At 36.0% G+C, this 23591-nt stretch overlaps 1 protein-coding gene across 2 annotated transcripts in view; it reads right to left on the bottom strand.

Moving 5' to 3' along the window:
• Positions 419 to 23591, bottom strand: part of SEL1L (SEL1L ERAD E3 ligase adaptor subunit) — a 31311-nt gene continuing 8138 nt past the window's right edge. The window contains exons 4-21 of one of the 2 annotated variants that reach the window (XM_021401791.1): positions 21569 to 21736; positions 20430 to 20535; positions 18902 to 19064; positions 17741 to 17794; positions 17593 to 17652; positions 17009 to 17090; positions 16558 to 16712; positions 15802 to 15858; positions 14801 to 14869; positions 13617 to 13694; positions 12847 to 12909; positions 11859 to 11946; positions 11471 to 11619; positions 10712 to 10877; positions 9916 to 9987; positions 8655 to 8827; positions 5706 to 5834; positions 419 to 4374 (exon numbers count right to left, since the gene is read on the bottom strand). In XM_021401791.1, the coding sequence (XP_021257466.1) occupies positions 4168 to 4374; positions 5706 to 5834; positions 8655 to 8827; positions 9916 to 9987; positions 10712 to 10877; positions 11471 to 11619; positions 11859 to 11946; positions 12847 to 12909; positions 13617 to 13694; positions 14801 to 14869; positions 15802 to 15858; positions 16558 to 16712; positions 17009 to 17090; positions 17593 to 17652; positions 17741 to 17794; positions 18902 to 19064; positions 20430 to 20535; positions 21569 to 21736 (2039 nt within the window). In that variant the 3' untranslated portion in view covers positions 419 to 4167. Of the gene's footprint in view, positions 4375 to 5705; positions 5835 to 8654; positions 8828 to 9915; positions 9991 to 10711; positions 10878 to 11470; positions 11620 to 11858; positions 11947 to 12846; positions 12910 to 13616; positions 13695 to 14800; positions 14870 to 15801; positions 15859 to 16557; positions 16713 to 17008; positions 17091 to 17592; positions 17653 to 17740; positions 17795 to 18901; positions 19065 to 20429; positions 20536 to 21568; positions 21737 to 23591 lie in introns of both variants that reach the window. The other variant, XM_021401790.1, reaches the window with a different exon arrangement.

Genomic DNA, 23591 nt, shown 5'->3' on the forward strand with positions numbered 1-23591 from the left:
GATGAGGTCTCCCCTGAGCCTCCTCTTCTCCAGACTGAACAATCCCAGCTCCCTCAGCCGCTCCTCATAAGCCCTGTGCTCCAGACCCCTCACCAGCTTCGTCGCCCTCCTCTGAACACGCTCCAGGGCCTCAATGTCTTTTTTACAGTGAGGGGCCCAAAACTGGACACAGTACTCGAGGTGGGGCCTCACTAGGGCACAGAAACACACAGAAAGTTCAGTTTCAAGGAAGTAAAAATATGAGCAACTATTTCCTTAAGTGACCTGCCTGAAATAGAACTTTTTGTTTTTGAAGAGGAATGAAAGTGAAAGAAACATGAGCGCCCTTATAAGAAGGTATGCATTCTGTAGTGGCAAAGGACAGTATAAATGATTTACAACTGACATCCTGTTACCATAAGCACTGTAAACACTGAAGGTAACCACACAAGTGGTAACTTTATTTCACAAGATTAAAGATACAGTACAAAATGAATCTGTACATCTTTCTATTAACAGAATTTGTTTACACAATTATATTACATTTGACCAGCCTTTATACTGATTTTAAATACAAAATAAATTTACAAAAGTCCTACAAGACCCTTTAAAGAACTGCAGCCGATAAAAACAAAGGACTATTTGAGGGGGGAATCCTATTTGGCATATGCATTTGCAGTAGTTGTCAAACCAAACTAAGTTTTTTTTTTAGTTTAATATTCTCTGAAACAAAAATAAGATTTCAGTTTATTGTTGCTTATCTAAAAAGAAAGTAACTTGCAAGTGACTGTGACCCCCTGTAATATAATCCTTATAGGCCAAAACTAGCGTAAGGTAGGTGGAAACTAGATAATGCATAGTCATAAAAGTCCTTTTACAACCCACAACTTAATGCTCTTCTCCAAGAAGAATATTTGATAGTAGTTTGTTGGTTTTTTTTTTTTTTTCTACTTTTAAGCTTTATAAGAGCAGCTGATGTTTTATGGAAAACGACTAAAAAGTAAATAAGGTTTAGGAGTCTCACTGGGATATAAATATCAAAGGCCTTACCTGCAATTAGATTCTCCTATGACAGACATACAAAGCAAGGAAAATTATTTTGATAGATTAAGCTCAGGGGCAAATCTCAAAGGGAAGAACTAGAACCTTAGTTTCCTCAACAGTTTCATGTTATTTTCAGACTGCAAGAACAGCTGATGTGTTTAATTAACTATGCAAGGTGTAGAACAGTGTCTTCCATCACATCTTTCCACTGTTTTCTCACACATAGAACTGCCACTGACAACAGTTACTGCTCTCTGTAGTTGTTATTCTCCCTTCAGGGAGAGTGAAGGGGAAGGTCAAACAGGCATGCTCTGGCCTAAGCCACTACAAAGAATACTGTTTTTCCATTCAAAGAACACTTCAGATAAGTAAAAACGCTTCTCTTAAAGTTAAGTATCCCTTCTAAAATAACTCTGCATATAAGCTATAAGACAATCTATACACTACTGAAAGGGAAGAGCACTTCACTGCAAACAACTGAGCAATCCAATTTCATTATGAAAAAAGCAGTTTGATAAACCAAGCACACAAGAAACATATTGCTAGTAAGAGTTAAACACATTTCTCTCAAAATGCAAGTTTCAGAGTAGAGTAGCAAGGGATTGTCACAGAAGCTGAAGTGATGTTGTATGACAAGTGATTTAGAAAATGTATTCATTTCTTTAATCCCTGAGTTAACTTGCTATTACTCATGGTAAGTGCCTTTTTACTACTACCACTTCACTCAAATGAATGTCATCTGAAAAAAGTTAGCGGTAGCAATTTGGTAGAAAGGGGGAAAAAAGCAGAAAGACTTCCTTATTGCTTCTTCAAAAAGCAGTTCTTTAAAATGGAATAACTCGCTGATGTTCAGCCATTTTCTTCTGCTGATTTCTTAGTTGTAAAAATGCATCAGTTCAGTGAAAAGCTAGCTGTAAGACTGTCACATAGCAACAATGATGAGTCTCATGCAAACAGAGCTTTTAGAATTTAGTTCTAGCAGATAAAACAAAAAAAATATTTTTAATAAAGCAGTAACGTAATTATTAAACATCCTAAGAGACCAATGAACCAGTGATAGTTAACTGGAAAACATTTTCCATATAATCTTTAATTTATTCATGCTGAGCTAGAAAAGAGCTATCAGGTGACAGAGGCAAAAAATACTTCAGAGGAAGTGCTCAGAAGTCACAGGTACCTTAGAAACGCAACTGGAAGTGCTGTACATTCCAGACTCTACATTTCAGTTCAATACTGTTCCATCTGATAATGATGATAAAGACTGAAACAAAAACATTCCTCTATCACATGCTGCAACCCTCCATCAAACTACAATGAAAGATTTGTTTCCACATAACCAGCAGAAGCGTTTTGAAGTACCAAGAAGCTCTACCTATATTTTAATCCTAAGTCATCTATGACATTTCACTTCACAGAACAGCAGATTTTTTCTCTCTCCCAAACTACAGATATATTATGCAACAATTGCATGAAGTACAAAAACAGATTAAAGTCTATTGACAGGTTGCTGCCAACGCACTGAAAAAAAAAAAAACACATGAAAGGAAGCTCTTAACCCTTTGAGCGAAGCAGATTTTGTCAGCGAGAAGATGAAGCCTTGTCATTTGTATTTCATTCTGCTTTAAGACAGCATATTCAGGGGTTTAATGCTAGCACAGAAACAAGTATTTAACTGACTTTATCTGTATTTGTTACATCTAAAATAATGTTTCCCACCCTTATACCCTGAAATAGTAGTTCAATGACAAACTGTCACTAACTTCTTGCAGTCTAAAAACCTATGCCCACAGGTCATACCTACTCTCTATACTCAGAAAAAAGGTCTTCGCACTAACCTGGTGGTATCAAGAGTCAATAACACTCTCTGTCTTCAGATTTTGTTACAGGGGATCCTCAGGTAGTACAGCTACTCAGAAATGTTACTCCTGACTTTCTCATGTATGTCAGGTACAAGAAGGGTAGGCCATAGCAGTGATTTAAATCTGATTTTTTAATCAGATAACTGAACATGTAGCATCACTGGCGTAAGTCCACACCTTTCTGTAGAAAGCACGTGTCTTTGCGGCCCTTCTATTGTTTTTGACGCATTAAACAGATGCGCATAAAAATACCACGTTTCACCTGTGAGAGGATCTTCTTACAGTGCAGATAACATGCAGTATTATTGAAAATTAAATACAAGGCTTCCTCTACTTAAAACTGAGAAGGCATAGGCTAACTCAGTTGTCTGGCTCTGTTCTTTCTTCCATGTCCACACTAATACTGGTGCTTTCTGCAATGTAAATAGTCTCTCTGTAAGAGCAAGGTTACATTATTTAGATACACTACCAACTTTTCCTTACACCACTAAGGACTGCATGTTACAGAGGCTCCAAAAAACTTTTTAGAATGATGTGAGATCTAGGCAATGCCTGTGTAGTTTTCAACTAATTAACTTTACAAACCCTATCTGTTCCGACTCTCCTCCTGGGCTACCTACTAGCTGTTGACAACTGTCTACTTTAAGGGTAATGAGGGAAAATACTCAAAACAAAAAAAAAAGCAGAAATGCAGTGGCATGTTTGCTGGTTTAGTTTTACAGAAGCTATAAATAATCCAGATTAAACAATTCAAGACCGCATAAAAGACCCAAGTGTACAAAATAAATCAAATAAGGACTATAGAAATACTTGGGGCAGAGATCAGAATATGAATTCTTAGAGCTCCAGCTGTTCTGGACTTCAAATATAATTCAGCTTCTTGGACTGAAATTGGCCGTAAAATTTTTTTTTTTTAATAGGGCAGCTGCTATCAGGCAGGCAAAAAATCCTTAATGCTAGCCTTCTCTCTCTCTAAGATGAAAAGGACTCTGAATAAAGAGGAAATAGATACAGCAGGCAACATTTTTGTAGTAGCACACTTCTGTGTTTCCATGAAAAAAGCCATAGTGTTATTCCATTGGCACTGAAATAACATTCAAATCAGTTTCAGAAGAATTTTCTTATCCCTGAAAAAAAGGCATAATTCTAAGCAGCTTTCATACTTTATTCCTTATAAACTCCTTTGTGCCTCTTTTATGGAAGGGACCATTAATCTGCAGTCCTAAATCACAATGAAAGTTGTTCTTTTTAGAAAAATCCAGTTCTTTTACTGAGGCTCTTGTTGCTATTGCGGTGGTTGATGCTCTGGAGGTGGTGGTTCTTGTTGAGGCACAGCTGGTCGTAGTCCTGCTGGTCTGGGAATTGCCTGATGTTGCCTTTGTCTATAAGCTATAATTGTTCCCAGAAGTAAGGTGATGATGGTCATAAGGTAAAGGTCCCACTCAGGCCCCAGCAGCTGGTCCATATCAATATGTGAGAATACTTCCCTTAACTAAGAAAGAAGTCCATATTATCATGTCAGAACAAGAACAGGAAGGCACTTTAATTTTATATTTGACTTCTAGTATTTTTCATGTACAAACTACTGAAGTTTCAGAACTGCTACTCTTCCCTTCTATTATTTCTCAGAGTAAAAAATAGTAATTACAATGACATTCTCAATTTCCAGGAGTTAAATGCCAACAAAAGCTGTGTTCTGTAGAAGGAGCTATTCTAAAGATATAAGTTCCCGATACAGAACTTTGTGGTTTTCACATATGCAGCAAGTACAAATAATTTAAATTGTTATGCACCTTATTCTTATATTAGTTGTCTTGAAGAAAGGGGAGCAAATACTACATACAAAGAGGAAATGAACTCAGCAGTCCAGGCAAACAGAGAAGCATTTGCAGACTACCATGAACAATGGAACGCTAAGTTCAAGGATAATTATGTGATACAATACAGAGATTTATGTAGATAACTTACAGGGAAGTTACCAGCCAAAATACCTTACTGTTAGTTTTGTGAACTGCCTTTTTATCAGACTGTGATTTGCATAAGCTGTAGCCAATACAACGTTTTCGTGCAGTGACATTGCTTGTACTACAGTCATTGTTAAAAGACCTACTGACATCAGCAGACCTAAAACTTTGAATACCAGTGCTCTGCATAGTAGCTTCTGTGAGCACTATGATTCGCTCAATTGATTTAGAATGTTTTGATTGTTTGCTCTTGAAAATTTCAGACTATTAACATCTGTCAGTCTTACTTGAACTGCCTGAACTCAAATTTGCTTTAAGAGGAATCAGCTTTCCTATCATCTGAATTTATCAAGTAATCCAAAAGGCAGTAAGATGTCAGAATACTAAAGAATATTTCAGATACTATATGGAGAAAAAAATCACCTAAATTCCAAGCATTTTTTCAGTACCATAATTAAGCAGAAACTCTGTACAATAACTAAACTACCAAATATAAGCAAACATGCCTCAAGTGGGATTGTTACAACTGAATATAAAAGAGCATAAGAATTAGGGCTACAAAAAAGCATTTCTTCTCTCCTAAGCAGTCATCGTAACAGTTTGCCAATTTTTACATCAGATGCTAGGCTAGGAGTGGTCAAATAGGTTTGGGATACTCTCTTCAAGGGAAGAATAGCACTGAATAGCACTGTCTAGGCACATCTCAGTTTCCCACAACTGCACAGATAAGTAAGAAGCGCAGCTTCTACAACTTTAAAAGACAATACCAAAAAAGAAACACAAAATTTCTGCTCAAATAAGATCTCTGCTTTTAAAAGAGGATTGAATTGTAAGCATTTTTCTTTTTAATTCTACTTACATTGATTTCTCGTACATACTGCACAGAGTATATCACACCAAGCTTGCAAAGAGCTAGGAAGACTGGAACCTGGGCATCTGGGCTTGCTTCAGCTGCCATATCATAGAATCGTTTTGCAAGATGAATATCCTACAGTTAAAAAGATACAAAACTCAGTTCTGAAGAACTCAAAGTTATCATAAAGATCTACAGCTTTTTCTAAAAGAAAACATATACAGTCATTTGAAAATAAGTGTTTTCTTGGTTGAGTTAAACAAAAACCATTCAAGTAAAACCCTCTCCTTTTTTTTCTGAGGGATGTTCATCTCTGAATACACAAGTAAATGAAAGCTTATACCCAAGGATAAAGCTAGTATAATTGATGCTGGAATTGAAGCTAATAGATTAATATTAATAAATTCAAACCATGCACTGTAAAATAAAGCCTATATTTAGTTAATAACTTGAGTATACTCTGTGCATGCAACACCACAACAAATGAGAAAGAATAAGAAAACAGAAGCCATGTAGAAGTACATAGCAACAATTCCTCCCAGCTATAGTACAGCATGCCTGCTGCAGGATGCCTGCAACTTCTAACCATTTCTGAACACATTCCTAAATGAGATTCTACTTTTTATTGTAAACTGACATGTATTAGTGAGAGCAGCGTGGCAAACACACTAACACCAATAGCCAGCCAATTTTAGAGAAGCTTAGAGTGCTCTACTGTGCTAGATGGAAAAAGGTGACTGTAGCAAGAACAGAGGATACATGTAGGTAAATACCTTAGCTCCCACTCAATTGCTTTCTGCTCATTGATACAGAAAAACTTTCATGATACGCATGGAAATAAACTGATTTTTCAATGTAACTATGAGCTCTAACACAAGTACTCCCTAAGCCTGGGAAGTCTTTGTTTGAATTTCTTTATCTCCTTTGTACTAGTGTAGAAACAGATCCTAATCATGTATTATTTTTATTTCTAATTAGAAAGCAATTTGTTGTGTTTATACATTCTTCACTCTCGCTTGATAGATGAGCAAGAACTGCAAATGCTCAAGTATCTTAATACAAGAAAAGCACTGAAATCATGCCAAATCCTGGAGAGCACTACGAGAAAATTAACTTGAGAGAAACTACTGCTGCTAAAAATAAGCATGAATATAGCTTTCATTCTGACATGCGGACTCAGAAATTGGACAATATATCAGCGAAAAAATGAATCAGTGTATGTGCAAAACGTTCTGAAGAAGCCTAATATTTGGTTTTGAACTAGAATGAATTTGAAAGCTATCCATGCATGGCAAATATGATATCGAATCCTATCTGCAAGAAATATTTATTCAGTAAGTAAAATAATGCAAAAATTGCTAGGAAGAAATATCATATTTATTCAGGACTATCCTGAATCAACAGTGACCTGAAGTTGTGTAGGATGCCCTATTAGATCTTTTTCCCTAACTTTGGATTGATTGCAATCTTAGCAGTATGGATATAGATAAAGAGAGAATAGAAGTATATAACACTTCATTCAATAGTGAAAATTCCTGATTTATTAGATATTGCAATGCTAAAAATCAATATAGGACCCATCCACAGGCCTTCAGTAGAAGAACAGACTTCAATGGTAGACATCACATGCTAATATCATGACTTCAGTCAACAGTTATTTGAAGAGACACTCAAAATTCAGTAGTTTCCATTCTAGGAAAGGAAAGCCAAATATTTCCTCCCCCAAAATTCACACTGTCTTTTTTTAGACTATCCTAATCCAATCCTGTTCCAGTCTTCTCTCGTCAATCCTAATCTCCATTCTCTCTCATTTTACAGGTCTAAACTTTTAGGACATAGCAAGCAAAGAGAGTCTAGGTATCCAGAATCCCTATGACTGGTTTTATACACTATATTTCCTTGTCTACACATTCTCAGTGCTCATTTTCCATATTTATATTAGCTGTCTCAATTAAGGTAAGGTAGGTTGCTCAGAATCAGCACGCAAATACAAATTTCATTATTCTGACGCATATAAGAGTATGTAAAGGATTCTGTAAATTTTAGGTGATTTGGAGGCTGTTCAGCCTGGAGAAGAGAAAGCTTCAGGGTGACCTGATATGGGCCTTCTGATATCTAACAGGGGGCTAGAAGAAAGAAGGGACAGACTCTTCAACAGGGTCTGTTGGGATAGGGCAAGGGAAAATGGGGGAAACAGTTTCAAACCAGAAGAGAGGAGATTAAGACTTGACATAAGGATGAATTTAAAAAAAAAAAAAAAAAAAGCAGTAAGATACTGGAACAGGTTGCCCAGAGATGTAGTGGAAGCCCTGTCCCTAGAGACAGCCTGATCTAGCTGTAGATGTGTTCATTGCAGAGGAGTTGGTCTAGGTTTAAGGGTTCCTTCCAACTCAAAAGATTCTGAGATTCTATACATTTTGTACAGGAACCAAATGTGCTGCCTTCTTTCAGTAATTGTATTTTGTAATGCAAACTGCGGTCTAGCCTAATTTGAAAAGTCACATCTAATAATCACATTGTTCACATCCTCTGAAACATCAGTTCATTTGTTTTCAATATCATGACATCTTGAAAAGAAGAGCTTTGTGTATTTTCAAGTGCCAAATTATAAGCAGCAACAATCTTGTGCAGAAGTAGTCTGAATCTGGAATTGATTTGGATTTGTTTCATTATATTTTGAAGTCTTGAACACATTACAAAAGTGTACACAAGTATGAATTACCCTTTTGCCAAACTTCACAATTCTGGGCAACTTTTTCTGTACCTATAACTCATTTCTTGACATACAAAAGCACAAAGTGGATATACTTCTGTAATTGCTAAGGGAGACTGTATTGATGTATGCAAATTCCTGCTAAGTGGCTATGCAGTGGCCAAAGTCCAGTACTGATTAGGGATTTTAATATTAGTAAGTGTACTGTAATGAATCTGCCTATCAGCTTACATCTCACTCACCTGCTTGATGCCCAAACCCTTCTCATGCATGTAGCCTAGATTAAACATTGCTTGAGCACTGTGCTGCTGCTCTGATGCCAGTCGATAGTGAATAAATGCTGTTTCATAATCAACATCAGTACCAAATCCATAGAAATGGTAATCTCCAAGTTTAATTCTTGCCACTGTATATCCTACAAAGAAACAAAAAGATCATAGAAGAGAAAACATCTAGTCAAAGTTAGCCTTTTAATTTCATATGAAGCTTCACTATGGGCTTTATAGAAACCGTAAAAGGTAATAAGTTTCTCTTCTTTGCCTCTCTCACAAACAGAATTATTTATTTTTAAAAGGAATACTTGGGTTTAGACAACCCAAACCCAATTGACTTCTATTTTCTAGGAATTACATCTCGCAGTAATCCTACCAACATTTCTATTACCAGTACAAATTGAAAAGCTATATAATGTCCATAGTCACTTAAAGAAAAAAGCTTTTCATTTGTTATATGCTCATTACAGACTACAGAATTGTTTTTAAAACGGAGACAATGAAAACTTAAAGTCTCTGATAATCACTTCATAACTGAATATTTATTTCCAGTAAAAGACAACATTCAGTCTAAATATTTTCAGATAAAATCTTAGGCTCCATTTAAATGACACCTTACTCTTAAGTAAGAAGTTGATAGACTGGCATTTATGTAGATGAACCTGTGGGAAGGTTAGAGAACTCACACTGAGATGTATGACTATTAAGTTTAGATCTGTGTATTTTACTACAGGATCACAAGCACTAGAGTTTAAACTCTGCTTGGTTGAACAATAAGGCTGCATTCTTGATCACTGGGCTTTTCTTGCTTTCAATAGGAAACTGCATTTCTTACAAATGATGACAAGTACCAAAATCCTCAAGGGTATTTTGTATGTACATTAAAAAGTGGATCAATTAAAAATATTCGAGAAAATATGTATTTCTCATGTTTAATAGTGCTCTATAATTTCACATGGAATGGCAAGAGAAACACACTCTACATTTGTTTTACTCTTTTTACTCTCCATGACTTTAGAACGTTTCTTGACTGCAAGCATATTGCAATGACTTTATAGCTACCAGTGGAATAAAGAACAGCCACAAGCTCATGTGGAATATGACTAACGCTGAACAAAAACAGGTAAGCTTTCCTCCCTTTCCTTGCTTCATAAAAAAAAAGAAGAGGAAATCAGACATCAGTGGGTCTTCAGAAAAATAACATAATTAGAATTGTGGAGTACAAACATACCTTGAGAAGCTGCTCTATTCCAGTGAAGCAATGCTCGAGGGTATGTTTCATTTTCTCCTACTATGCTAGCTTCTTCTAGAGAAGAAATTAATTGAGTTAAGTGGGAACCTGGTACACGATAGCTGACCCCAAATACACGTAGTATGTAGTGTACTAGAAGTAATTGAAAATTTAAATGTGCTATTGCCCAAACATAATTCAGTGGGTCTGTAAATCAATAAGAAATACTTTCATTTACATGTATTTTTCTACACCTCTGCCCACATACAAGTTATGAACAAACTGTATGGCTTTACCTCAAAGGTCTCAATTTTTTTCCACTTCTAGCATGAATATGGTTTCAGACATACTACTTTACACTTAAAGATTTTCTGTATGAAGTGTATGTAAAAGTTTTACATTAATCTCTAGTTGAGATGTAGACTTATAGATACAAAAATAGTTGGAATTTTAACCCAGGGAAAGACGCTAGGTCCCAGCCCCAACTGAAATAATTGCTGTCTCTGTCTTAGCTTATTTAAAGACAAATAACTTAATCTCCTTTGAAAAACATTACTCACTATCCCATTCTTAAATCTCAGAAGTCAAAATTTAAGTGTATTCTAACTTACAGGTTAGAAAACTATAGAGATGAAAAGACTGATAGTTTTCCAGTGCAAGGAGAAGGAAAGGTGACAAAATTTCCACTGAAGTGCTAACTGAACAAGATACATCTTCAAGCATTCTAAAGTTCCACTAACTGGACTATTACAGGTCAGCTCAAAAAAACCCTCTGGGTACAAGCCGGAGTCCTTACTTTGATCAAGTATGAAAGCAGCATTGCTCTGTGCAACTTCATAGCCTTGTTCTGCCAAAAGAAGATACTGAACAACAGCAGAATTTGAATCACCATCTTTATAGCTGTTGTATGCAGTCATAAGTCTTTCAGACCAGCGTCCTCGTTCACAAACATTCTTAAACAACTGCAGAGGAGTAGAGAAGAGGAAGAAGACTGTGAGGAACTTCCGAAGTTTGTATTTTACATTTCCAGTTTACATTTTACAGTTTATAATTTCTAAACCTTGATGATTCAAATACCTGTTAAAAGCATTAGCATCTCACAGGAACAGCTCAATCAATAAATCCACTGCTTAAGGCAGGCTTACTTTAAGATACAGATCACTAAGCAACTATGTGCCAAGATTCACATGCTTACTCAGAAATATACTGAACATGAGCTTTCAAAAATTTTTCTATTTCTCAGCTTAAACGTTACACTTGAAACTATGTCTAAATGGAAAAACATCAGTACTTAAATACTGATGTTTGCTTTGTGCTACATTCTTCTGATTTTCTTCAAAGCTAAAAAAACAACTGTCACACCAGAGCAACATAAAAATTAAAGATTTTTCTCATGAGATACAAAGCAGTTCAATAATTTAACACTTTTTCTTACGATAGCCTTGGCTCTGCAGTGGATTTTAACTAAGACATATCTTATGTAAGCTGATATGGTTATATCCAACCATTTGCAAGTTAACATTATTTGACTTGCATTATAAATGGATGACCTTACCTCAACAGCAGTATGACAAGATCGCATCACTCCAGTGCCAGTAGCATGCATCTGAGCCAGATTATAAAAAGCCAGAATATGGCCACCCTGGGAGGCCAAATTAAAATATTTCAAAGCTTGTTTATAGTCTCTCTTGACTCCAATACCATCTAAAAGAAATATTAAGTCAATGCTATTCATTCCTCATAAATACAGTACATTCTCTCCAAAAATCATTACACAAAGTTTTTATGAAAGTGTTAGGGGAGAAAGACAAATAGGAAAAAAAAATGCAGTCCAGTAACACTGCAGTATACATGCAGTATACCCACACTTCTAATGCCACCTAGTGAACAGTTTCTGAAAAGGCAGTTGTTTATACATGGCAAATCATTTTGATACCACTTACTGTAATACATGGAACCCAGCTGAAGCTGTCCATCAACCCATCCTTGCTCTGCAGCCTTCTGGAAATACTTCAGAGCTAGCTCATAGTTCTGCAGGAAGATTGGGTCCAGTCATTAGAGCCTTGTAATACAGCACAACTCAAGTACAGAAAGAACGTGTGTAAAATGAAACAGCTACAGGCTTAAGATATAAAAATAAGACATAAAAGAAATATTCTGACTGACAATTGAACAGGTTCTCAAGAGAGACTGTGGTCTCTCCCTACTTGGAGATATTCAAAAGATGGCTAGTTGTAGATAGGCCCAAGCAACCTGCTCAAGATGGCCCTACTTGAGCACGTGTTGGGACCATATAGCTTACAGAATCACTTAGAATGGCTGAGGCTGGCAGGAACCTCTCTACAGGCCAAATGAAAGCTGGCATCCACACATAACACTGCCACAAATAGTTATAGCACAACAGATGCTTTGTTCTGTTTTGAAAGAAAGCAACTTGTTTCCTCAACTTTGCTAATTCAATTTTTTGAATACCTGTTTATGTAATTAAAAATAAAACATTTGACAAAAAAAAAGTCTTCCATGTTGGAAATGCAATGAGGCCAATGAACTAATTAAAAGTTTCAAAGTGTTCCTCCACTCTTACAAAAGACAAAATTGGGGCAGTTAAGGCTTGCCTTATTCACAAGAAAATTAAAGCTCAGTATAAAACTCCAGCTAAAATCTCACTTTGCTCTGCTTTTCTAACAGCTCTGGCAACATTTTAAAACTTGTTAGAAGGAACTCAGAATGTGTTTAATAGTTGTTAACTCCTCAGTGAATTATTATTATTTTTATATTACAAGTTTCTCCATGAAGTTTTCAGACTAAAATAATTCTTCACAAATAAGGGTTCTACAGTACTTCCCTCTAGAGAAAGAGCTTGTAGAAACAAGAAGTTACAAAAATCAGCACAACCAGCTATGACTAGAAGGATGACCATCAAAAACTTACCACGGGAACACCTCTTCCATAGAGGTAAGCCATTCCTAATCCACTCTGCCCAACTGGATTACCCTGAGGCAATAAATAATTAAATAAAGTCTGAAACACAAGTCAAACCTACAGCTAAATCTTTCAAATTTTGCACCTCTTTAGCAACAACAAAACAAGTAGTACTGAAATGGCAAAAACATGCAAAAGAAATCTATAAAGCAATAGTTATTTAAGAAGAAAATAGCATCTCTAGTAAACCACGTAGGTGATAAACATGGGAAAAAAGCTTTTAATGCTGGTTATGAGAGTTTACTGTGTACTTTCAAAATGTTGCACAAGATGTAGAACACTCACCCACAGAAAGCTAGAGCATTAATAACTTATTTGTCTTTTGGTTGTCCAAGTTTGAAGTGTTCTGAATGCCAAAGAAACTCCCAAAACAATTAGGGGAGCTCTAAGAATCTGTCTTAAATTAAGGCAGACTGCTGGTTGTCCTGCATTATTCACCAGCATCCCTTCGGAAGTATGAAGAATTGTATTCCTTCAGTATTACGGGAGGTAATGGGGCACATCAGAAACCTTTAGTGAATGTAGCAAATTATCAAGTCAAGAGGAACAGGATCAGAACAATCTCCAGTATCTTTGATGTTCAGGATTTAGTTAAACTCTAGCCTAGGACAGAAGTAGCAGTACACATACGCAAGTGTGCAAGAATAGGCATTTGTAGTATGTCTGAGCTATTCAACTTTCATAGTGCAGATGCCGTATTTCTAGCTAGCAGATCATACCATATCAGCAGCTTTCTTGAAATACTGAAGAGCTGTTTCATTATTCTGAGGTACAACATCACTTCCTTCTGAGTACATCTGCAAGAAAAAAAAAATCATTATTGATGAATACCCAAATAAGTCAATTTTCTGTGGAGGAGCATTGTAGCATTAGACAATTCTTTTTATTTTATTATGAAATAAAGAACTTCTACCAAAGCAGAATACACGTATCTATGCTGTAGCTTCAGGTTCAGAGAGCTTAGATTCCAATGGAGAATTAACTACCCATAAAGTTGAAAGGTTGGAGTAATAATACCCTTCACTTCTGAACCACTGTGGAGTAACACAATTAGGCAAAAAAGTCCTCTGAGATCAGTGGAAGTAAAGCTATACTAGCATGTAAAATACTTGCTGAAAACAAAAATTGGTTGCTAGGCCCTGTTCCTAGCCTAAATCAATTCAAGCATTTATTAGATATGTATGAGAGCAGCCCAGAAAGCAGGAAAATGCAATTTCTTATGTCAGGTGCCTTGATTATCATACTATGCTCTTTTTTTTCACAAATTTTGTAATCTCCACTGCAGTGAGAACCTCAAGAAGGTAAGCCAGAGCTACTGTGCATTGCAACCTAACCTTGGAGGGTACTCAAGTGGAGTAATAAGGATTTAGCTCCTCACAAAGGGTGAAGGTAGCTGACAATCTAGATCCCAGGGAAGTGACCTAAATACCTTTCTAAGGAGAAAGGCATTAGCACCATGAATAGCAGGTTGTCAGTCCAATTTAAATTTAAGAAGGAAATAAGTCTCAGAAAACTGATATAAAGGTCTATTCTGCAGACAGATTCAGGTTTTGATACAGAACTACTGGCAACTCATTCAGATGCCTCAGTTTCCTATATAGAATAAGAATTCAGTGTTCTTTTCCTTCCTGGAATAAACATTTTTTACAACGCAGTTAACTATCTAGATGCCCATTTTCTACTTTTAAAGGTCTAATTCAAGCACTATTTATTAAAAACAAATCTTCCAAGAGTGAAAGAGGAAACAGACTAGACATAGAAGACTACTACTCTCACTTTAAAATGCTAGCAAAGTTGAAGCTTCCAGCATTCCAGTTTGAGACTACCCGAGATACCAAAGTAGGAAATACTTATTATTCTACTGAAACAGTCAATTGTCATATTTTTGAGTGCTCATATTTACCTTTCCTAGAAAGGCCATGGCATGTGAGTTGCCAGCATTAGCTGCTTGATTGAAGTACTCAAATGCACGCTGTAGAGAGGAAAACAAGTATTTTAGTTACCTTGACATATGATCTGAGTACCTTTTCCTGCAAAATATAGCACAAGTGCAATTGTCAAGCTCACAGGTTCTTCTGGGCATAAGGCTTACCAATCCCACCTTATTTAATGGAGCTCCCTATATAAAATCTCAACACCAAGCAGCAATCCCACTCAGTGTATTCCAAAAGGCAGAGAAACAAAAACTGCTACTAAACACAAGCTATACAGGTCAATCTTACTTCACTACTGCATCTCCAAATCCTGTTTGGAAGACAAGTTCTGGGAGTTTATATTTCAGTTTTACACAGAGCTTGGGTATACTCATTCTGACCACTGAATATATTCTTTAAACCCTTACAGAGGAGTCATTTTTAAGGTATTTTTAAGGTGGTTGCTATTATATCATTTCTGGTCAGTAGCAGAGTCTGAAATAATCCTCCAGACAGCACACTCAGCTCTCTAGTTTTTCAGTACATACTTTACGAGGTTAGTTATTTTAACTTCTATGAGCAATGGCTAGACTAGCTTATGCCAGCAGAAGTTTCATTTTCTAAACAGATTTATTTACTGTAGTATTTTAAGTCACACTGCTTTGACTATGGATGTGCACTACCCTTGAAATTCATGTGAACTAGAATATCATTACTAATGTGTACACAGTGCATCATGAAGATCCTACTACATATGCAGAAACTCAGCCAGTTTCAGATAACACAGTGGAAGAATTCATCTTTGTTTTTTTACTTCCTCATTTCTAAGATTAGTCTCAAGCTTACTGTATTAAACACAAAATTAAGTTTTACTGAAGACACTACATACCTTACAGTACTTAGGAGTTCTGCTTTATTGTGGGCTTAGCTACACTTTTTCTGCCCCACCTCTATAAGTGTAATACACATTGGAGATACACAGAAATGCTACCTGATGATTTTGCTCTACTCCTCTTCCTCCATGCAAGTGCAATTGTCCAAGACCAACCTAAAAATAAAGTGTGCAATGCAAATAAATCGCTTTTCCTTAGGAAATTTACTTTCTTAGAAACAGATTACATGAACAAGGACAGAATACAAAGATGCTAAATTCTGATCTGCTTGAATAACTACAGTACAGTCCTATTTCCTCCATGTTATGCTAAGATGAAGTGGAAAATTATCCTAGAATAATAAAAAGTGACTGTCCTAGATGAAAAAATAAAGATTCTTAACTCATAGCTGACCAAGTTAAATTGTGACAGTTGGCCTGCATTGCCTTTTCCTCTATGTTACTCATAGAAGAAGTCTAGCTGGCAGCATGCAAGAATCATGCAAATGAAAAGCAGTAAGAAATTGAGGTTCCCTTGCAAGGCCAGTTGTTTTGATCAAAACTTCCTCCACAACATCTAAAGCTATCCTTAAACTAGTCTGATTGGTTTCTAGTGAACTCCAATATCGTTTTTTCTAAGATATGGAAGTGGTAGTATTTTGATTTTATTTTTCCACAGAAATTTGCTTTTCTTTAAGTTCTATCTTAAGCATGCTAAAATTTAAGCGTCTTCTCATAAAAATTAGCCAGGAAACGTCAATCAACCAGAGTGCTGAGAGATATTAGTACAGAGAGATACTAGAGCTTTAGCTTTGTAAAGCTCTTCATATAATTCCCCAAAAACCTTGCAAGCCATCATAGGAGCTTAAGTTTTACCTGTGCTTGTACATCTCCTTTCTCCGCTACAAATTGGTAATACTGAATCAAGTCTTCTTCCAGCATTCCACTTGCCATTCCTGGATTTTCTACTTCATCTGCTAAGCGAATTCGCTGAACCACTGTTCCACCAGTCAATGAAATGTCACTAGCAACTAGAAAACAGATTAGTGAAACTTTCAGGCAGCTTTTCTCAATACAAATACTATACTGCAACTTTGAGTAACCACTAGAGATCCAGTTTTTCCACAGAGAGAATAAATTACTGACACACTGTTTAAGAATTAAATTCATTTCTATAAAATAGAATTAAAAAACCTTATGATTCAGAACCAAACTGATAACTTAGAACAACGAATTATATTTTTACACTTCCAACACTGACAAGAGGAGACTTTCTAGGCATTTCTATGTCACTCAAAAATATTAGTCCAGTAAAAAGCCCTTTTACCATGATTAGCTACAAGTCGATAGTGAGTAAGAGCAGATTCACAGCTCTGAAGGACTCCTATCCCAGCCCAGTAACGGTAACCCTAAAAAGAAAACAAAAGGATGGTACTTATTTGACAACTTACTACCTGCCAGGTTACAAACATTTTCCACACTGCTTGAGCAAGTTTTGACAAGACAACAGGCTAAAAGATGGTCATGAGACCATTCCAAAAGCATTAAAAGCAACTGACTGATAACATTCAAAAGGTTAAGTGCATCCAATTAACAGCAGGTATTGCTCAAGGACAAACTTGCAGGTGAAAACCTAAAGGTCTTTCTACTTAAATACATTATGCATTGTCTTAAATCTCAGTATCATTTGAAACAGCATCTTCTGCAAAGATCTTCGGCTTTCACTATCTTTATCAGCCTACAACAACTGAAGAAATGTCACTTTGCTTTAAGTGAAAAGGACTATATACTTGGTTCATTTAAATCCATGGCAGTATACAGTTGTAATCTGTGAGGAGATTTTTCCTTAAATAAAGGAGGAATAATAGGAGATGCATGCATACTGAAACTTAACTGGGAAATTTTACTTACCAAGATCATATGGGCTATGAGATTTCCTCCTAAAGCTCCAAAAGTGTAGTAGACCAGGGCCTTAAAAAAATAAAAATATCGCTGGTTATACAATATCTCCCTCCAAGATAAGATGAGAACACACACTGAAGATTTTTTTTTACGTTACCTTAGCTTGACTAGAATTGACTCCTAGACCAGATGCATATAGAAACCCAAGGGCCTAGAAATAAAATGAAGTTAGTCAGCAAATCCTTTGAGAATTCCAGGATAACGTATTCCCGGAATATATAAGTATAAAGAAATCATACAACAATTCAAAGCTGCAAAGTATATGCCATGCTCTACCTTCACTTCGGTACTTCCTCTATCCAGGCCCTTCCCTTCCTATTTTAGAATATCAAGTACCTAAGTTGTTCAGTTGTTAAGAAGCCACCATAAACACATCTCACCAGAATTCAGCCTAGCAAAACAAACAGAAGGTCAAAATTGCTACATCCATGTATGACAGCTGTAGATACAATAGCAGTTAGAGTAACAAGAACTGTTTGGCTACATTTTTCCAAGTTATTTTTATTCTTTAAGTTTACATAAGTACTGCTGTATCTACTCTAACACCTGTTACAGCTGTGAGACTCAATTGAGAAACTAGTAGCATAGAAGATTCAATGTATGTGAACATGGCTATATTGTACAATGTACTAAGACTATTCTAGGCAATTCTCAAAGCATAGAGAAACACAATGCAGATAGTATTGAATTCTAGACTGATAAAAGTCCAGATCTTTATTGAGATCAAGACTCTAGAAAAAAACACTCTCACTTTCTGAAGTAAATCAGTGCTCTAACACTAAATAGGAAGTAAGGATTTTGAAGTCAAAGAATCAAGAGAAACCCGTTAACTCCTAAAGAAGCTCATGCTTCTGAAACAGAGAACTAAATAAGTATATGGAAATGCTGATGTATTCAAACTGACAATAGCCACAATCTACAACATAATGGACAATTATCACAGAATCATAGAATCGTTTCAGTTGAAAGGGGCCCTTAAAGTCATCTAGACCAACCCTCTTGCAACGAGCAGAGATACCTACAGCTAGATCAAATGGCTCCTGGTAACAATCTGAACAAGATGTTTTACATCATGCTTTCAAACCACTTAAAACCAGCACTCTACTATCTTTTTTTTAACTTGTTAACAGATGACATTAATTGTTCTCGTCTGATTCTAGATGAAAGAAGAATCTATAAAATCCACTTAAAACAAGTATAATCTAAAAACGATTTATAAAGCTACAGAAACCTTTGCAAAATTTAAGAACATACATACCATTTGTCCTCTAGGAGAACCTTCTTCTGTTAGCTTTTCAAACAGCTCTTTAGATGACTGTATGTTCTGCTTCAGGTAATCCCCAAACAACAATGCATAAGACACTTTCTCCATTGCCTTGGTATGATTCATGTCAGCTGCCTTCAGAAGATATTGATATGCTCTTAAAAGAAAACAATTTTAGTCACCTCAAAGCAAAACAGATCCTATTCATAAACCTATAAAATTCACATTTGTGTATGAACAAAAAAGTTACATACTGGATATCTACAAGACCATTCCTCTAACAGCCTCACAGATTAAAAGAAGCCTGAAAACTACTTTGGAGTTCTTGATTTGACGAGTACAAAATTAATCAGATGAAAACACTAAATATTTGGTCCAAGACAACTGCACACATGACTAGTTTTGTGATGAAACAGTCATGCTAACTATAATAAAGTTCTCTGGAAACTCCTGTTTCTATTCCAGACTCTGAACTTAAAGAAATTCTCCAAAGAAATTTCACAGCAATTTCAAAAACAGTAACTTCAAACAGCATAACCCAGTAGATAACATGCTTCAGCTCAATTTGTCATGGACTTTCAGTAACGTGCCAAGATTTTTTTCTTTGCTTCTCTTGTTTTCTATTCTGAGACTTGCTTTTATTTCCTCTTCTCTTTCTTTAATAAATAGCTGAGGCACACCTAGTTCCTCACATATTTTTATCTTCTAAGAAAGTGTAAGATGTTAAAGAGAACTAAGATTGTTTTAAAATTCTGATACTATTTAACAATAAAATGCAAACAGATACTAGTTCTCTTTATCTTTGCCAAGGCGTGATGGACAACCTCTAGTTGTGGTTCCTACCTTCCTGAGGCAGGAATATACTGCCTTATCTCCATCAAGAAATTTAACGTGGTAATCATGCTCACATAATAATCAGTACCCTGAAGCCACCACTTCTTGCTGAAGTTGTCAAAATGAGTATCACACAGTTCTAAATTAACTTAGCTATTATTACAGTAAACTGACAACTACTTCACTAACAATGGGTTATATTACAGGGTTGAAAGTAAAAATACCAGAAAGAAAAGAACACATTTATTTCTACTCCTCTTTGGAGTCTTCTACAAACATTACCCTTCAATCCTAATTATTAGAGCTTTAATAATTTGAGAATAAGATTTCCCTGCTGACTGAGAACATCAGAAAGCAAGAACAAGAACAGAGCAGGTCAAGAAACACTCTTCTTTACCAACTTAATACTTGAAATCAAATGAAAACCATACCATAGGAAACATTTCGAAAAGGATCTAGTAACAGTGACATATCACAATTTGTGATTTTAGAGGAAATTGTTTATAAATTTGTTTTCCTAAGTGCCCTCAAATTATTATTCATTTTCAGTACCATCACTGCCTAACTTGTTGCTAAGTCCCATTAAGCAGGAAAGTGCCAGGACATCTCATTTATGTCAGTTCATTGTTAAGCCAGACTGACCAGCTACACAGTCATTATCTTGTGGGGATGGAGGGTGTAGACTTACTCTTTCTTCTGAGCCTTTTTACTGCTTTCATTTAGGATTTTCATTCCAGTCTGATAAATATCCTCAGCTTCTTGCATCTGCCTCCTCTTATTGGACTGCTCTTCAGCTTTTAAAAGCAAAACAAATAACCCAAAACATTAAGATCTCCAATCACACATCTAAAGATTGTTCTCTCAAAATTCCTAATTGTTTTAAGGGTAAATACAGCTGAAAGAGTGTTTCTGAAGACCAATAAACCCCAAGTGATTAAAAAACACTGGATAAAGGAGATGTTGAGCACCTCTCCTATGAAGAAAGGTTGAGGGAACTGGGCTGGTTTAGCTTGGAGAAGAGAATGCTCTGGGGAGACCTCATTGTGGCCTTCCAATACTTGAAGGGAGCGTATAAACAGGAGGGGGTATGATTGTTTACGAGGGTGGATAATGATTGGACAAGGGGGAATGGTTTTAAACTAAGACGGGGAGATTTAGGCTAGATGTTAGGAGGAAGTTTTTCCATACAGAGGGTGGTGACACACTGGAACAGGTTGCCCAAGGTGGTTGTGGGTGCCCCATCCTTGGAGGCATTCAAAGCCAGGCTGGATGTGGCTCTGGGCCACCTGGTCTAGTGGTTGGTGACTCTGCACATGGCAGGCGGTTGAAACTAGTTGATCTTTGAGGTCCTTTTCAACCCAGGCCACTCTATGATTCTATGATCTTTGTAGATAACGTCTCATGTGATCTCTCTCACAAGTCTGCTGTTAAAGTACTCCTTTCATTGCTCCAAAGCAAGCTGTGCATGGAAGAAAGGTTCCACCTTCAGGAGGATATTTTCTAGAAAAAGTTTGCCTGGATACAAGAAAATCAGCAAGTATAATGGGGAACATTGTTAATACTTCTACAGCCTCAGAAAGTGAGTTTTATACAGTCCCTCACTGCAAGATTTCCCAAAAACTTTAAAAATTGCATTCACACTAATTCTCCCTCACCCCCCCAGTATTTCCCACCATGAGAAATTTGCCTTTTTCATTTCTTACACGAGATGGCCATTAATACACAATCAGGACTTCTAGACCTTGTAGTAAGGGGCATAAGGAGTTATGAAAACACTGAATTAAGAAAGCTTTCTTTGAACAAAAATAAAGACACCAGCTTGCTTACTTTCACAGAAGCCCCACTTTTGATCTTTCTTGTAATCATAGGTTGTTGCGCACCAAAGCCTGCCATCTTCCCTCCCATCTGCAGTACACTCTGCATACTCCTTCTCCATAAACAAAAAGGGGAAGTGGCAAGGTTCACCATCTGCGGTGCCTCCAATAGCTGTCAAAACTGAAAATACATACCCAGAAATAACTTTAATTTATAGAAAAAAAGAGAAGCAGCTGTCTATCACATGTAGAAATGCTCTCCTATGTTGGTATTAACTTCTCTGAAGTTAAAATTGCATTTAATCAAATTTCAATTGAAATTTATAACTTACAAAAGCCTGTAAAAACAGTTACTTTCCTAAACAATACTTTAAAAATATTAATCTTATTTTCAATTACAAAATGGAACAGCAGGTATCCTATTTTTAATTTCTCAGCAAATACATTTAGAATATACAACTTTAAGGAAAGACTTCAATGAAAACAATGCACTTTTTTTTGTAAATACTTACATTGAAAACATTTTTTCACTTCACCAGTTTAAGCTGCATTCAAAATTACTTTCGGCAGCGTCATTTTTCATGCACTCACTACGCTTTCAAAGGTTAGCAATTCCACTATTGCAATATTTTTAAGTAATGTCAACCCTCTATGAAGACTATGAACTATCTTCGTTTTTTGAAAATGAAATTATTTCAGCCAGCCCTTTTATGAAGTTCTGTTTCAGTGCTAAATTCAGCAGTTGGCTTCAGCTTCATCAGAAGACATTTGCAAAGATCTGCAATTGATAATGCCAACTATACCCTATTTTTTCAAGGTAAAGTTTCTAGCTCTTGTGGCTATAGAGGAAGTTAGTTTTTGTGGTTTTTTTCCCCTCTTCTCCAGAGACTATACTTGCAAGGCCAAGAGATCATACCAATTTATTTTTATTTATAGTAAAATCCTCAGAAGGAGATCACTTGCTCAAATTGCTCTTCCAAATTTGATTCCTTGGCAGATGTCCCCATCCAAGTTAAATAACACACAAGGAAAAGTGTTAACAAACATGCATTAAATGTGTCTTGATGTTAATTACGTTTGAACCATTTTAGACACCTGTTAGCTATGGCATAACGCGCAACCTCATGCTAAGAATTCATAATAGGACTTCAGTATGAACAAACTCCATGTCCAGGATATCAATACAAGTAACAACTTGGAACTTATATGGCTTAGCATTTTGCCCCCTGTAACAAAAGCAACAGGTCCTGAACTGCTTAGACTCTCTCTTCATAAGAGTTCATTATGTACTAAAGTTATGAAATTACTCCACCATAGTCACCTCCCTTGCGTTTTTTAATTCTGAGCTCAACCATCATGTATTTTTCCCCTCACATTACACAAATACTAATTCCTAAAGCAACACAAGTGCTATTACAGGATAAAATGCTCACCAGTTATTTTTATCATGTACTTAAGGAATGATAAACATAAACTAGGGCAAGAAATTTACACATAGAAAAATTCTTTGTCTAATTGTGCACATCAGTAGGGATTTATTCAGATCAAAACAGGTGAAATACATGATGTTTTATGTTCTTATTTATTCCTACCTCATACTAGAGGAAATCCAAATACAGATTTATAAAAAGTACTGTAAGGTATTTTAAGTAACTTACATTAGTGTAAGATTCCTACAAATTGGGAAGGAAATATGGCAGGAATTGACAGTTCCGTATAAACTGATTGTTACAGTTTGTGGAAAACTGCCCATGAAGGTCTGTACTAACAAAACATCATAAGAGAGGATGATAAATAACCAAAAAATACTACTTTATATTTCTCAATATAATATAAAAATATAAATCTCTCTCTCAAAAGAAAAGCCTTAATAGTACTAATTCTAAGATTCCAAAGATTCTGTTTTTCTCTGCTCAATAACCTGCAAAATCCATGTGGAAAGTTGAAAAATATTTTTCATGCAATCTCTTCATTGTGCATATGAGTAAGACTATATTTAGAAAAGCTTTAATCTCTCTTAATACAGTCCTGTCCCT

Source organism: Numida meleagris, chromosome 6 (genome assembly GCF_002078875.1).
Source record: "Numida meleagris isolate 19003 breed g44 Domestic line chromosome 6, NumMel1.0, whole genome shotgun sequence".
In the NCBI taxonomy this organism is placed as follows: Eukaryota; Metazoa; Chordata; class Aves; order Galliformes; family Numididae; genus Numida; species Numida meleagris.